This window comes from Staurois parvus, unplaced genomic scaffold (genome assembly GCF_062004578.1).
Source record: "Staurois parvus isolate SC_StPar_1 unplaced genomic scaffold, SC_StPar_1.0 ptg000397l, whole genome shotgun sequence".
Taxonomy (NCBI): domain Eukaryota; kingdom Metazoa; phylum Chordata; class Amphibia; order Anura; family Ranidae; genus Staurois; species Staurois parvus.
The window spans coordinates 2,891,491-2,907,406 of NW_028318193.1; the positions used below are offsets into that span (position 1 = coordinate 2,891,491).

Sequence of the window (15,916 nt, forward strand, 5' to 3'; positions counted from 1 at the left end):
GAACAGACAACCACTCAAAAATTCTTTATAGGGCTATGGGTGCCAAACCTAGTGCTAGACAGCCAAGCTAACTAATGCTTATAAGCATGTGCATGAAAATGAACTGAACCAAGAGCTGCACTATGCACACATGTTAATCTTCAGAAACAACTATGCACTTGATCTTCCTAAAAAGGTTTGATGGAACACAAATTTCTAATCCCTGATAGTCCAGTCCAAAAGTAGATTGCCGAGTTTCTGATGATCTAGTGGAAAGCTCTTAATCCTGTAGATAACATCATTGGTAGCCAGTTGTATGAAATATGGACAAAACTTTAGTGGTCCATTGTAACATACTGTATACTGCCCAATCTGTGGTACTCCAGTAGAGGTTTGCCAGTTCCTAGAAACCTAGTGGAAACTGTGCTTCTCAGTCAAGATCAATGCTTTATAGCATATGAATATACCCTGCCTTAGAAAGGAGTAGCTTTGAAATTCAGTACTACCTGTCTGTATCCAGTTAGTGCCTAACTGATAGATGGTGTTGTTCTCCTTTGGCGTTCCTAATTCTAACTTAATTGTGTCTAATATTAAGGAGGGGAGTGACAACAGGTATGAATATCTGTGCTCTGTTCGGGCCAACCACTAGGAGTTTTGTTGCCAGTGTTGCATGCTGCTGGAGGACATAAATATCTGTTAGACTCTCTTTCCCTTGGATTCGGCCTTGGGGGGGGGGGGTAGTGTACCGGTGCTCTACTATCCAGCTAGACCTGTGGCCTAGGAGTATCATGCATATGATACAAGGTCTGGGATATGGCCTGAAGTTGTCTGTTGGTTCAGGAGAGATCCTGCTGCCAGAGTGTCCTGAGTAAAAAAACCTCACAGAGGAGAGTGATGCTTGGAAACAGAGTGCCAGAGGTGAGTCTGCTGTTGGAGGATCCTAAGGACTAGGAACTGAGCAGAAAATATGTTGGCTCATGTAAGAGGATCACAGAGGTTGCTTCACAGGGGAAATCCTAAAAGTACAGAATTCTGGTCTCAGCTTCAAGGCACTTTTATCTACTCCAAAGTGCTATAAAAGATGGAGTCTTTGTGAAACTGTGCACTTCTGTAGCCTTAACTCTTCTTCTTTGTTGAGTGATGCTGAGTAAATTCAACTGCATCCCCTATTTCTACCAAACCTCCAAAAAGAGGCCTCAAGGTCCCCAAAAAAGGGTTAGTAGTAATGAGTAAACCGGGAGTCCCTAGTCAAAAACATAATCAGAATCTGCATAAAAATACGACTAGATGTGGACTCAACTGGAATCTTGGGTTTGTTTAAATATATTCACATTAAATAATAATTCAAAGGGGCTGGTGGTTGGTGGCATATGATAATTTCTTTATTCAACATAGACACACAAGTAGATCTGTGAATGACCAAGCTTTGTTATTCTGTATATGCAGCATATGCATTATTCCATGGAGAGAGATAATATTGTTCTCAATTACCGGGTTGTTGGTAAACTACACAGAGCTCTCTTCAAACACGAGCGATGTGTCTTTTTTTATCCTTTCAAAGCAGGGAGTAAAAACCAGCACATTGCTTAGTAATACAGTACACAGTACAAACACTAAACATTGTTAGGCATACATTTAACCTCTTGATTGCCCTAGATCAGTGATGGCGAACCTATGGCACGCGTGCCAGAGCTGGCACGCAGAGCCATCTCAGTCGGCACGCCAGGAAGAAGAGGAAGAACGCGCTCTCCTGCGCACCCCCGGGGGCGCGCACCGGGCGATCTCCATGATCGATGTGTCCTACGGACACAGCTGATCACGTGACGTGGTAAAAGGCCAATCACAGCGGCCTTTTACCATGTGATCAGCCGTGTCCAATGACACGCTGATCACCGGGAAATGCAAATGCCGGTTCTTGGCTGCACTTTCCTCACGCTGTCAGATCGTGAGGAAAGTACTGCCGAAAACCGGCAGTTGTCAGAGCAGGGAACGGCACAGATCATCAGGGTCACTGATGATCAGTGCCCTGATGATCAGTGCCCAGCAGTGCCACACACAAGTTCCGTCCACCTGTGCCCAGCAATGCACCCACCTGTGCCCAGCAGTGCGCCCACCTGTGTCTAGCAGTGCACCCACCTGTGCCCAGAAATGCACCCACCTGTGCCCACCTGTGCCGCCCACCTGTGCCCAGAAGTGCCACCTACCTGTGCTCAGTAGTGCCACCCACCTGTGCCAACCCACCTGTGCCCACCAGTGCCACCCACCTGTGCCCAACAGTGCCACCCACCAGTGCCCATCAGTGCAGCCCAGCAGTGCTGCCAGTCAGTGCCACCAGTCAGTGCCCAGTGGTTGTGCCAGTCAGTGCCCAGCAGTGATGTCAGTCAGTGCCACCTATCAGTGCTGTCTATCAGTACCCATTATCAGTGTCGCCTATCAGTGCCACCAACCAGTGCCGCATATCAGTGCCACCTATCTGTGACACCTCATTAGTGCTGCCCATCAGTGCCACCCATCAATGATGCCCAGCAGTGCCGCCAGTCAGTGCCGTCTGTCAGTGCCTCCAGTTGGTGCTATCAGTCAGTGCCGCTTATCAGTGCCCATCATTTCCTGCATATCAGTGCATCATCAGTGCCTCCTCATCAATGCTCACCAGTGCCGCCTCATCAGTGCTACCTACCTGTGCCACCTCATCAATGCCCATCAGTGCTGCCTATCAGTGCAGCCTCACCAACGCACATCAAAGAAGAAATATTACCTGTTTGCAAAATTTTAGCATAGAAGCAAAGGAAACCTTTTATGTTCTTAATTTTTTGCTCTTTTTTCATTTATAGTGCAAAAAATAAAACACCCAGTGGTGATTAAATAGCACCAAAAAAAGCTCTATTTGTGTGAACAAATGATAAAAATTGCATATGGTTACAGTGTTGCATGACCGCACAATTGTCATTGTTAAGTGCAACAGCACTGAAAGCTGAAAATTGTCCTGGGCAGGAAGGGGGTAGAAGTGCCCGGTAGGCAAGTGATTAATTCCAGTGTTGGCACTTTGAAATAAAAAAGTTGGTTTTGTGTTGCAGTTTGGGCACTCGGGCTCAAAAAGGTTCGCCATCACTGCCCTAGATGTTAACCCCTTCCCAGCCAGTGTCATTAGTACAGTGACAGTGTATATTATTTGTACTGATCTCTGTATCACCAGAGATGTCAGTTAGGGTGAGATTTACAAAAACTGGAGCACTCAGAATCTGGTGCAGCTGTGCATGGTAGCCAATCAGCTTCTAATTTCAGCTTGTTCAATTAAGTTTTGACAATAAAACCTGGAAGCTGATTGGTTTCTTTGCAGAGCTGCACCAGCATTTACACCATACAGTTTTAGTAAATAACCCCATTAGTGTCCGATTGCCTGCAACACTATCTCAGTCTCTCTATAAGTAGCTGATCGCCACCATTACTAGTATAAAAAAATAAATAAATAAAAATTCCAGTACATATACCATAGTTTGTAGAAGCTATAACTTTCATGCAAAGCAATCAATATACACTTATTGGGATTTTATTTTACATGTAGTAGAATGCATTTTGATAAGTTTATGAAGAAATTTGATTTTTCTAAATATTTATTGGATATGTGTCATAGCAAAAAGTAGAAAATATTGTGAATTTTTTTTTCACAATTTTGGGTCTTTTTTGTTTATATTGCAAAAAAACAGAAAAGAAAAAAAAGCCCTATTTGTGTGAAACAATATATAAATTTAGTTTTTTGGGTTCAGCATTGTGGGACTGTGCAATTACCAGTTAAAGTAGCGCACAAAATGGCCTGGTCATGAAGGTGGTAAACTCTTCCAGAGCTCAAGTGGGTACTTTTAGCTTGTGAAGGGTTTGATGGCCTCTTCTTCCTTGTAGTACAAAGTATAATCAGGCATTTAATAATTGTGGCTCTCCAGCCTTTTCCTTTCCAGTTGTGAATTATATAAAAATGTTTTGGTTAAAAATAAAATTGATGTTTCTTTAAAACATCTGACTGCCTGTGCTGTGTACAGATGTAGTTGAATAGGGATACCTTTGTTCTAGAGATAGCTGTATTCCACAGACAAAGAAAGCACTAAGTGTGGATTAACATCTGTGGTGAATGCCTTTTTTTAGGATCTGAATCATCTCATCAGCTTGTCTATTGGCGGCAGGGCTGGAGTTAGGTACAGTAGTTTAAAAGCAATATTGAACCCAAAAGCAAACATTTATTATATTACAGCTTAATTCTTAGATGTGATGGCTGCATTTGTTTTCTTTTTAGGCTTTCTTTCTTCTGTTTTCATCTGTTGATACACCCAGAAAGTTGTTTTTCAAAAACACAAGGTCTCTGGGAGAACTAATCCATTTACATGGATGAGACAAATCATTCAAAGTGTTACTAAACCCAGGATCTTGCATTCATTATATCTGGTCTCCCACAGTGCACAGAGCATGAAAATGCAATTATTTTAGTAAGTGTAAACTGCAAAATACCTTTTCTTATCAGCAGTTCAAGCACTCTTGTGACTTCTATGACTGTCCAGCTGAGCACTGGTTAAAGCTTGTAGGAGTTTTCATTCTCCTCTGACTATGAGATTGCATAACCCTTGACCCTCTGTCTGGACAGTGCTGATTGGCCCTGTGCTGATCACATGCACCCTCCCAAGAAAAAGAAAAACCTCTCTAGCAGTACACACCAAATCGAGCATGTGCATAGTGTCCCTGAGGCTGTGTTCTATCAGGAGATGAAATGGGGAACTTTTTACACAACACAGAGGATTAACCCCTTAGGTTCCACAGTGAGTATAACAAGCATGCTTTACTGCATATACAGACTGATTTTAATGCTGTGGGTTTTTTTAACACTTTCACACTGACAGGAGAGCTTAAAACGATCAGCTTTTATTTAATAATGTAAGGAAAAGAACTGTTTGCTGTAACTGATTATAAAGTGTGAGCAGGAGTTTGGCTTCAATTTGTTAGTGTATTTAAATCTGCTAGTACATTTACCATACCCCTCCCAGCCAGACTGCCAATGCTGCTGTCTGTTGTGCCCCCTGTGCTCATTCATCCAGAGTGGTGTCCCACTAACAGAGGAAGTGTGTTACTGGCCAGATCACCTGTTGAAAATAGAGGGAAAAAATCAAAGAAAAGCAATGCAGCCACCACATCTAGTGATTGGTAAGCTGCAATATATTACATATTTGTTTTTGGATTTTATACCACTTTAATTCTCCATTGGAATGCAAATATTCAGCAGTATCCGATAGTATACCACACCTTGCAAATGTTGGTTTTGGACCACCAGGTGAAAAAAAAGGTAGAAAAGGTTGAAAAAACATATGCAGACCCCCCATGTTAGAACCTGTAAGCTAAATATATTACATTGTTGTTTTGGGGTTTAGATCCACTTTACATTTTCAGAGGTTCTGTAGACTGCACATTCTTATCCAAGTCACTCCGTTTTATCTATTCTTTTTGTGTAGGCTGTTTTAGAGAGCAGTAACCATCAGTTTCCAGAGCTATATGTCACAGTCAAGTCATATATCTGTAACTAAAGGAACACCTTGTATTCTCACAGGAGCTTGATCAATGAGTGTTGACACACTGGTGTTGAGTGGTATATGATCATATTACACTGACTCCACTGATGTCATGATAGAATTGCTTTGTTGCAAACACACTAGCAGCTCTTTTTCAATCTGTTCATATTTTTGCATTCTATGCAGTACTGGTCTTAAAGGTGTACTGCCACCCTCGAAGAGCCACTTGATGTCTGGGTTCCTGACTCCTGTTCCTGGTGTGGATGGCCACACTCTCCATCAAACCATGAGGTTAAAAGAAGGCTACAGGATAAAGAAATAACTGTTTTATTATGCAATGGCAATTTGAACAGCATATACCAATAGCACAGATTGCAAGCAATATAACAAGAGTTAACATACAGTATATCCAACAACCTGGGTCCAAAGTGGAGTGCTCAGAAGGTTTTGTATTATCCCAGAATGAGGATGGTGCTCTCCAAAGAAATGAGTGCCAAGCCAACGATCCCAGCAAGAGGGCAGGAAGGTGACAAAGCTGGTGGCCAATGGCCCATCACTACTCTTGAAAGTCTTGTATGGCAATCTCTTTTTCCTCTTAGGAGCAGCCACAGTCCCTCCATAGGCTAACTATGGCAGCCCATGTCACGTGGGCTTCCACACTCAGTATATCCAACAACCTGGTTAAAAAGGCAGAGCTCAGGGTTGTGTGCCCCACCTAGTGCAGGGTACTAACAAATGGGGAATGTACATGACCCTATAAAAGTTGTAGTCCCTCCTTGCCTCCACTGACCAGTGATTAAACAACTGTTGGTGGCAGACGTTTGAGCCCAAAGTCTTTAGTAGAGTGCTCAGAAGGTTTTTATTATCCCAGAATGAGGATGGCTCTCTTCAAAGAAATGAATGCCAAGGATGCCAGCAAGAGGGCAGGAAGGTGACAAAGTTGGTGGCCAATGGTCCCTCACTTCTCTGACAGTCTTGTATGGCAATCTCTTTTCCCTCTTAGGAGCAGCCACAGTCCCTCGATAAGCTAACTATGGAAGCCCATGTCACGTTGGCTTCCACACTCAGCAGCCATATGAGCAGTACAGTTCTCTCAGCAGCAGCGTAGTCCAATCACCCAGGCTCCATGGCACTGTCTATCTCTCTTGGGTTCTCCATGCTGTCTCTAAGCAACTCACAGCTCCCCAGTTTCCTTCAAGAAGCACTGGACCCAAGATCCTCTTCTCTCCCTTCCCCTCTCCCAGCATAGGATTTCAGTCTCTCCTGCCTCAACAGCCCAGAACCTGGGACTTATAGTTTCATCTATCACTGATCAGTGGCACCTTCCTGTAACCACATAACATTTGGTGGGGAAGACCTTCCTCTCAGCTGGCAGCTGCAGCCAGAGTGGAATCCTTCTTTCCTCCGAGAAGATGGGCTGGCTCCAGCCATGACAGCAACCAACCACAGTCTTTCTTCCTCTCTCCCCTGACCCAGGTGCACAGTCCAATTGGGGTTGGGGAGAGAACAGCATAATGGTTGGCCCTGTGAAAAGCCTGGGTCCTGTGGCTGCATTCAGTCAAGCACTGCTGGCCAGGCTACATAGGCATAGACCACATTCCATACCTTGTTTCATGTTACACCCATATTTAGGTTGCAATATGAAACATGATTGCATTCCCCAACCCACACCCAATTGCAGGTGCTTCTCCCTGTGCATTCCTCTTCAGTCACCTCCTTAATATTTCATAGAATGGGAGAGCTAAGTAAAGTATTTATAGATTTTTTTAGCAAATTAAAATTTTAACTCATGCAATGTGAATGAGAACATTTAAAAATATAAAGTAGGTGTTTTCCTAATTTGACTGCAAAAGAGGGAATGCTCTTTAACTGCCTCTCGTCCAGTGAATTGTTAATTGACGGCTGAATGGGATTTCTCCCATAATGTCCTCCCAGTCTCACACCTCACACATGCCTTAGGGGCCATTCTGCAGCACAAGCTGTTACTCATTCAGCGGATGGCAGATCATTGAACTGGGCCAGTCCTGGTATCATGAGATTGGTGTGACCAATCACAGCAATCACAAGACAGTTGTACACAATGAATGGCTTTCATTCATAACCATTCGTTGCACATTTTTGTGATGATCTTGGTGATTGGTCACAGTGATGACATGGTACAGACAGGGCCAATCATAGTGCATTTGTGCCGTGTGATAGCTGTGGCCAATCACAGCTAATTACAATAATACTCAATGAAAGGCTGTAAATGAATGGATGCCATTCATGAATATTATATTGTAAAGCGCTGAGCAAACTGTTGGCGCTGTATAAATCCTGTATAATAATAATAATAATGAAAATGATTGCTTGATCTTCATTTGGGAACAGTGTTGCATGCCTATATAATTGTCATTCAAAGTGTGGCAGCGCTGAGACCTGAAAATTGGCCTGGGCAGCAGGGGGGTGGGGGTGAAAGTGCCTGGTACTTAAGTGGATAAATGTAAATGTACCTTTTTTCCATTAATAAAACTACCACTCAAGAGCTACCCTTCTGTGGCGTAAACCCTAGGTGCTAGATCAAATGGTCTTTATCTTCAGGAAGCACTGTGGGTTTTACATCCTATTTATTTATTCCAGGTACTTATATAGTGCTTTCAATTTATGCAGCGCTTTTCATATATATTGTACATTCACATCTGTCCCTAACCCTCAAGGGGCGTACAATCTAAGGTCCCTAACTTATATTCATACATACTAGTGCCAATATAGACAGGATCCAATTAACCTACCAGCATGTCTTTGGAGTGTGGGAAGAAACCAAGGTACCTGGAGGAAACCCACACACGCAGGCACAGGGAGAACATGCAAGCTCCAGGCAGGTGGTGCTATGGTTGGAATTTGAACTAATGACCCTAGTACTGCCAGGCAGAGGTGCTACTATTTAGCCACTGTGCTGCCCCGTGACATAAGGAGACCATAAAAGGTCTAAACATTAAAGGAAAAAAAAACCTGCAATAATCATATTACAGCTAAGGCTCCATGTACACGGGACGTTTGGAAAACACTTCTGAATGATGGAAACTGACTGCTGGAAAACGTAGGTTAAAACATCAGTTTAGCCGCATTTGCATACCGTGTTTATGAGTGTTTGCGTTTAGAAGCGTTTTTTAAAGATAGCCTTAGGATACCTTCCCAAATGCCCAGAATGCACTGAAAAATAGCAGAAAATTAACTATTTCAGACATTTTGAGAGAAATAGACAGATCAGAAGCAGAGAGAGCAGTATTTGTTGAGATTACCTGTCTTTTCTGGTTGCATTCACTATGGATCCCATCATGAGCATAATGCAAAGCGTTCTACCATTATTTCCTTCACGCAAAACCTGGAACTGACTGCGCTGGTGTACCGGGTCCATTTGAATACCTGGAAAACACTTTGCATGCATTTCTGATGATGAAAAAAGGCTCTGGACAGCATCTGGATATGGAACAGTTAAAAAACGCTTCAAAACGCAAACGCTTTTAAACACGGTTAGCTGCGTTTACAAGCATTTGGCGTTTGAAACGTTGATAAAATCTACTTTTTTTCTTTTTTTAAGTCCGCAAACGTGCAAACTAGAAAGAAAAACCCGCAGTTGATAAAATATACTCCTGAACGCAAGTTTGGTGCATTCAAAAAAACGTCTGTAAACTCAACTGCCTGTAAATGACATAGTGTACATTGACCCATAGGAACACATTAGGGAGAGTTCAGGGGCTGCTGAAAAAAACGCTGAACAGCTCCTGATTGTCAGTTTATCAGCTGCAGTGTACCTACTTTTCAAACTGTAACAGCAACAGTTTGTTTCTTCTTGGGATAAAGGTGTGACATAAAAGCTGACAATTTTAAACATCCCTGTCAGTGTTAAACGGTTCATCTCATTTCTCCAGCTGCTACTTTGCCTGGACAGTTTTGTCTGTTAAAGGAAGTAAAAAAATAACAGACTTAAGGTGGGAATACACGATTAGAAAATCAACCGATCGGTCATCCAGTGACTGAGAGGCGTTTGTTCCTTGGTTGAAATCGTGGCCCACATTAACCAATCTAAAAAAATCATTCGTCAGGCAATACGTAGTGTTGATGTCTTCTGTACAAGTGAAAGTGATGCCGTGTGCGTGTGATCTTGTAGCCACGCCCTTCCGACCAGAATGAGCGATATACACAACAATTAACAGCAATGAGTGTAATATTTATTTATTTCAGGTACTTATATAGTGCCATCAATTTACACAGTGCTTTACATAATATAGAGTACATTCACATCAGTCCCTAACCCTCAAGGGGTGTACAATCTAAAGTCCCTAACTCACATTCATACATACACATCCCAGGGACAATTTAGACAGGAACCAATTAACCTACCAGCAGTTCTTTGGAGCGTGGGAGGAAATCGGAGTACCCGGAGGAAACCCACGCAGGCACAGGGAGAACATGCAAACTCCAGGCAGGTGGTGCCGTGGCTGGGATTCGAACCGACGACCCTAGTACTGCCAGCCGGAAGTGCTAACCATTTCGACACTATGCTGCCCATAATATAGTTTATTACATTATCTATATACATAAATAGTGATACATAAAAATATAATATGCATCATTCTGGTTTCATTATCTCATTAGGCTAGTGTTTCTCAACTCCAGTCCTCATGGACCCCCAACAGGTCATGTTTTCAGGATTTCCATTATTTTGCACAGGTGATTTGATCAGTTTCACTGCCTTAGTAATTACCACAGCTGTTTCATCTGAGGGAAATCCTGAAAACATGACCTGTTGGGGGTCCATGAGGACTGGAGTTGAGAAACACTGCATTAGGCCAATCTACTTTTACCATTTGGATTTTTCGTTCGTGGTTATGAAGATTCCTTGACATAAATATGCGAGTCATCTTCTGTTTCCGCTCATGCGTGATAGCGCTTGATAGATTTTTTTCGTATGACCGTCATACCAACACATAGAAAATCGGCCATTCGTATGCAAAACGACAACCTTTTTAACTGTTGTTCAACCGGATTTTTTCGTTCACAATATCCTGCTTATCAAGAGAAAATCGTTCGATCAGTGGGTCCGCAAAATTTTTCGTACAATTTTCTTATTGTGTGTACAGGGCATTACTGGCCAGATTAACAGGTGAAAAATAAAATGAAAAAAAGCCTAAAAATAAACGTAATGCAGCCAACACATCTAAGAACTGGCATGCTGCAATAAATAACATTTTTGCTTTTGGGTTTGCTAGTGCTTTAAGGCTCAAAATTTAAAATTGGCACATTGGCTCTTTTTTTTATTTGTTACCAAATGTCAGATTCTTGTCCAGGATCTCGGAGGTTAATTAAGTGAAAGCATAAGGAACCTGGTTTTCAGGAGGTGTGCGCAGAGATGTGATGTCAAGGGAGAGAGAGGTGGAGTTGGCAGTCACAGCTAGAAGTGGGAGGGAGAGAGCTGTCAGCTCAGTGCTGAGATTCAGAATTCAGTTCTCAGTACTGAAGCATAGTAACAAGTCAGCAGCCCTGGTTTCTATGTGCTTTCCTTTTCACACAACCTGAGACACACATACAAACCCAACATGGAAAACAAGCGACAGCCAGGTCAGTGAGCGTCTGTTGCTGTTTATGTTTACCACACCTGGCATAATAAATACTGTTTGTTTGACAGGTGTGTAAAATCCCTGCCATCACTGTGCCGTTCGTTGTAATGTCAGTTTGTCACATTTTAACATCCTACATACCTACAAGAGATGATCGCGACAGTAAAACATCTATATACTGGTTGTAGACGCATAGTAGAAGTGAGTTCAACAGCATGGCTGCATTTTGCGTTGAAACGGTTTAAACCATACATTGCGGTTTGTACTGCTGTTAGATACATGTGACATCTGTTCTTGGTGTTTTGTTTATAACATCATTTTGTCTGATGCATTATTATAGGATGCGGGAATGAGGATTTTCTCTGTTGGACCCTTAAGATCTTACCTGTCTATCATCTGTCTCGCACCCTCCCTGGCTCCATCTTCCATTCCGTTTATCAGTGAAAGTGTATCACAGGTGGTTCTGACGTATTCTGTACTTGATGATCCTGTTTTGTGAGTTGTCATGGTTTTTGAGTGGCGAGATTTTTCTGGCGAGAGTGTACAGATCTGTAATTGTAGCAGAACGGGTTAATCTGAGGTCTCTGTATCATGCCAGTGGAATAAGTGCAACTGTGAGTGACAGTACTTTTTATATGCATTAACTCTAGTCTCTGCATTTGTAGGTCACAGATCTACATAAATATGCTAAATAAGATTCATGCAAAACAGTGTGTGCAAACCATAAAGCTAAATTAATAGCGTATAGGGTAGGGACAAGCGCACGGTTCTCTCAGTGGGTATTCCGCCTTTTCCAATAGCCAAACAAATCATTACGGTTATTTCTGTATTTATCCTGCATACCGTGTAGAGGGAGCAAAAATAGAAATCCTGCTCTAAAAAAAGTCTTCAAATCACTCTCTTTGAACAAATACAAAAAGTCACCATTTCAGCTAATCACACAGAGTTAGAACTTGGGTGGCATATACAGTCTCCGTATTTTAAACTGTGTTGTGCAGAGACTTGGCTTGTGCCTGGCCCTTTGGAAATATGGACTTTAGCAAAGTCGGTTTTTGCATGGGACTGTAACGAAGCTTCAGGAGCAGGAGGCAGGGTGGTGGTGGTGGCACTGTGTGCTTCAAAGCTTCAGCATTACTTGGCTTACTTTGTTACTAGTTCAGTGTTGATCTAATGACAACTACAGCCAGTGGTGCATTTAGGTTTTGTGCTGCCCTAGGCAACACAAAGATCATCTGCCCCCACAGACACCAACCAACACCATCACCCCCCTTCCCCCTCCTGCGGAGAGAGCCTGACATTGACCATCAACACCCCTGCCCCCCACCTGGGAGAGCCTTCCACTAAACCCCCCCCTTCCCCCAGCGATATAAAGATACTTATCTTCACAGCCCTGGACATCCCCAGGAAGGAGAGTCAGGCTCTACATACATCATCAGGCAGCCCACAGCCTCTCTCGTGTCCCTTCTGCAATCCCTTCTTCTGGGTAGAGGTGCTGTCCCCCTGAAAAATGCAGCCCTAGGCAAGTGCCTTGTTTGCCTTGTGGTAACTACCCCCCTGACTACAGTACCTCATTATCAGCTTGTCAGGATCTCTAGCGATATGGATTCTGGCTAACTAGGGAAAGGGTAGACTGAAATGATCTTACTTCAGAAACTAAGCTGCATTAAAATGAACTCAAGCTAAATAGCATCTAATAGCCTACAACAACAAATCTAAGGTGACTAAAATGAAATCCAAGGAAAGCCTAACCACACCCACTCTTATTGGGGTTGGGGCAGGGGTGGAGCTAATCGTGGCATGCCAAAAGGTCGTTGTGGCCAAATTGTACTAACAGGAGGAGTGGCTTCTTGAAGAGGTATGGATTAAATATAACTTGAGCCTACTCAGCTCTGGGTCAAGAGTGCGTAATACTTAGAGTTTAGGGGTTAGGACTGTGTAACACTCAAAGTGTAGAGGTTAGGACTCCATAACACTCACGGCAGAGGGGTTAGGACTCCGTAACACTCACGGCGTAGGGGTTAGGACTCCATAACACTCACGGCGTAGGGGTTAGGACTCCGTAACACTCACGGCGTAGGGGTTAGGACTCCGTAACACTCACGGCGTAGGGGTTAGGACTCCGTAACACTCACGGCGTAGGGGTTAGGACTCCGTAACACTCACGGCGTAGGGGTTAGGACTCCGTAACACTCACGGCGTAGGGGTTAGGACTCCGTAACACTCACGGCGTAGGGGTTAGGACTCCGTAACACTCACGGCGTAGGGGTTAGGACTCCGTAACACTCACGGCGTAGGGGTTAGGACTCCGTAACACTCACGGCGTAGGGGTTAGGACTCCGTAACACTCACGGCGTAGGGGTTAGGACTCCGTAACACTCACGGCGTAGGGGTTAGGACTCCGTAACACTCACGGCGTAGGGGTTAGGACTCCGTAACACTCACGGCGTAGGGGTTAGGACTCCGTAACACTCACGGCGTAGGGGTTAGGACTCCGTAACACTCACGGCGTAGGGGTTAGGACTCCGTAACACTCACGGCGTAGGGGTTAGGACTCCGTAACACTCACGGCGTAGGGGTTAGGACTCCGTAACACTCACGGTGTAGGGGTTAAGACTCTATAACACTCACAGCACAGGGGTTGAGACTCCGTAACACTCACGGCGTAGGGGTTAGGACTCCGTAACACTCATGGCGTAGGGGTTAGGACTCCGTAACACTCACGGTGAATGGGTTAGGACTCCGTAACACTCACGGCGTAGGGGTTAGGACTCCGTAACACTCACGGTATAAAGGTTAGGACTCTATAACACTCACGACACAGGGGTTAGGACTCCGTAACACTCATGGCGTAGGGGTTAGGACTCCGTAATACTCATGGCGTAGGGGTTAGGACTCCGTAACACACACAGCATAGGGGTTAGGAATTTGTAGCACAGAAAGTGTAGGAGTCAGGAGTGCATAACACACATAGTGCTGGGGTCAAAAGTAAGTAAAGCACAGAGTTCATTTCAAAGAACAAAGAAAAAATTTCCCCTCTTCGCAATACAATCCCCCAACCCCCCTCACCAACCTCCCCAAGACAAAACCATCCTCAGCACAAATTCCCCCTCCCTCCCTAAACTGCACTCCCCAGATTTTGGCATTTTGTTGCATCTGCTGGTGAGTACCCCAGGTCCTGATGCTGTAAGTGCCTACATTTTTTTTTCTTCCGTATGTCACTTATGCTGCAGTTATTCAGGTATGTGGGCAACAAATGGGCAATTATGGCAATGTACAAAAGCAAGAAACAGGCAATTGTGACAATGCACAGTCACATGGGGAGATTGGAGATCCTGATGATGCACTATGGCCTCCTGGGAGCTAACTATGGACTGGTCAGGTATGAGGAGAGGCTTTAATGCAGGGTTGAGCAATAGGTAATTCAGAGTTCAAAGGTCAGTAGTAAGTAATGCAGAGAGCAGTAGTAAGTAATACACAGTTCTTAAATACACAGAATATAACTGGATACTAACATTTATAGGTAAAGTTAATCCAGGGAATATTCGATTGCCTCTTAGGGCATCAGGAAGGATTTTTTTCCCTGCAGGAGCAAGTTTGGATCATGCTTTGCTGGTTTTTTTTCCTTCCTCTGGATCAACTGTGGTCATAGGATTGTAACTTTTTTTTTTTTTCTCAGCCAGACTAACTATGTAACTATAAGTCAGTAGTAAGTGATGCAAAGAGTAGGGGGTCAATAAAAATGTAATGCACATTTCAGAGGTCAGTGTTAAAGTGGTTGTAAACCCTTACATATACCCAGTAAAGTGACTGGCCTCAGGTGATACACAGAGATGAAACAAATCATCTTACATAAGTTGTACCTATTTATCTGCAGTCTTCTCTTCTCTACATCCGTTCAAAGTGCTGAGTTTTAAAGCTTGTTTGAGAGTTCAGAAAAAAGGTGGCAGAGAGCTGAAATCAAACACTGCAGAGATCAGTGAGGAGAGCTCTGAGAGCTGATTGGAGGGAAGGGACCACCCCCCCTCCACACAGCTCATAGAAACAGAGCTGAGGCTGTCAATCTACTGGAGGTCCCTCCCTTGTAACCATTTTTCTCTTGGTGCCAGGAAAACTTGTCAGAAGTGATTCATGCTGATAGTAGAGGAACTAAGCAGCAGACAGAAATGACACTTAGTGCTCTTAATTGAGACAAGTAAACACTATAGAGGGATATGCTTTGTTCATATTTCATGTCTGTGGTTTACAACCACTTAACACGCAGTTAAGGGGTCAGTAGTAAAAAATGCAGAGGGCAGTAGTAAGTAAGTAAGAGATCAGTAGTATGTAATGCAGAGGTCAGTAGTAAATAAGGCAGGTGTCAGTAGTATGAAACGCAGAGGGCAGAGATCACTAGCCCACATATAGTCACACACAGTCGCTGGACACAACTCTCTTGACCATTTTTCTTCCCCTTGCTCAGGGTTCATTGGCTCTTGCAGTCGCACACAGCCCCTGTGTTCAGCTCTCTGTCTGTCCTGCAACCCTTTTCCCCTTGTCCTGGCATTGCTTACTTAATGGCACTCAAATACGTATGGCAGCAATGCCTTATCTAATGGCCCACCTCCAGGTCACCTTGTCTTTACAAGCTGGAAAGCAGAGAGACTGAGCCTGTGGACCAGCTGCAAATGGGCACTGAAAGCAGGGATTGGTCATTCCAACCAAGACATCATTATGCTGTCATCGTCATTGCTGTACATCATAATTACGTTACATTTGCAGAGAATCTGACCTGAGCTGCCTGAATTTAAAGCG

General features: G+C 43.7%; 1 protein-coding gene across 3 annotated transcripts in view; it reads left to right on the plus strand.

Annotated features, from left to right (window-relative positions):
• Positions 1-10,972: 10,972 nt before the first annotated feature.
• TPD52L1 (TPD52 like 1) overlaps positions 10,973-15,916 on the plus strand; it is a 202,160-nt gene continuing 197,216 nt past the window's right edge. For 2 of the 3 annotated variants that reach the window (XM_089686441.1, XM_089686439.1), the window contains exon 1: positions 10,973-11,126. In XM_089686441.1, coding sequence (XP_089542567.1) covers positions 11,105-11,126 — 22 coding nt within the window. In that variant the 5' untranslated portion in view covers positions 10,973-11,104. The remainder of the gene's footprint in view (positions 11,127-15,916) is intronic. The other variant, XM_089686440.1, reaches the window with a different exon arrangement.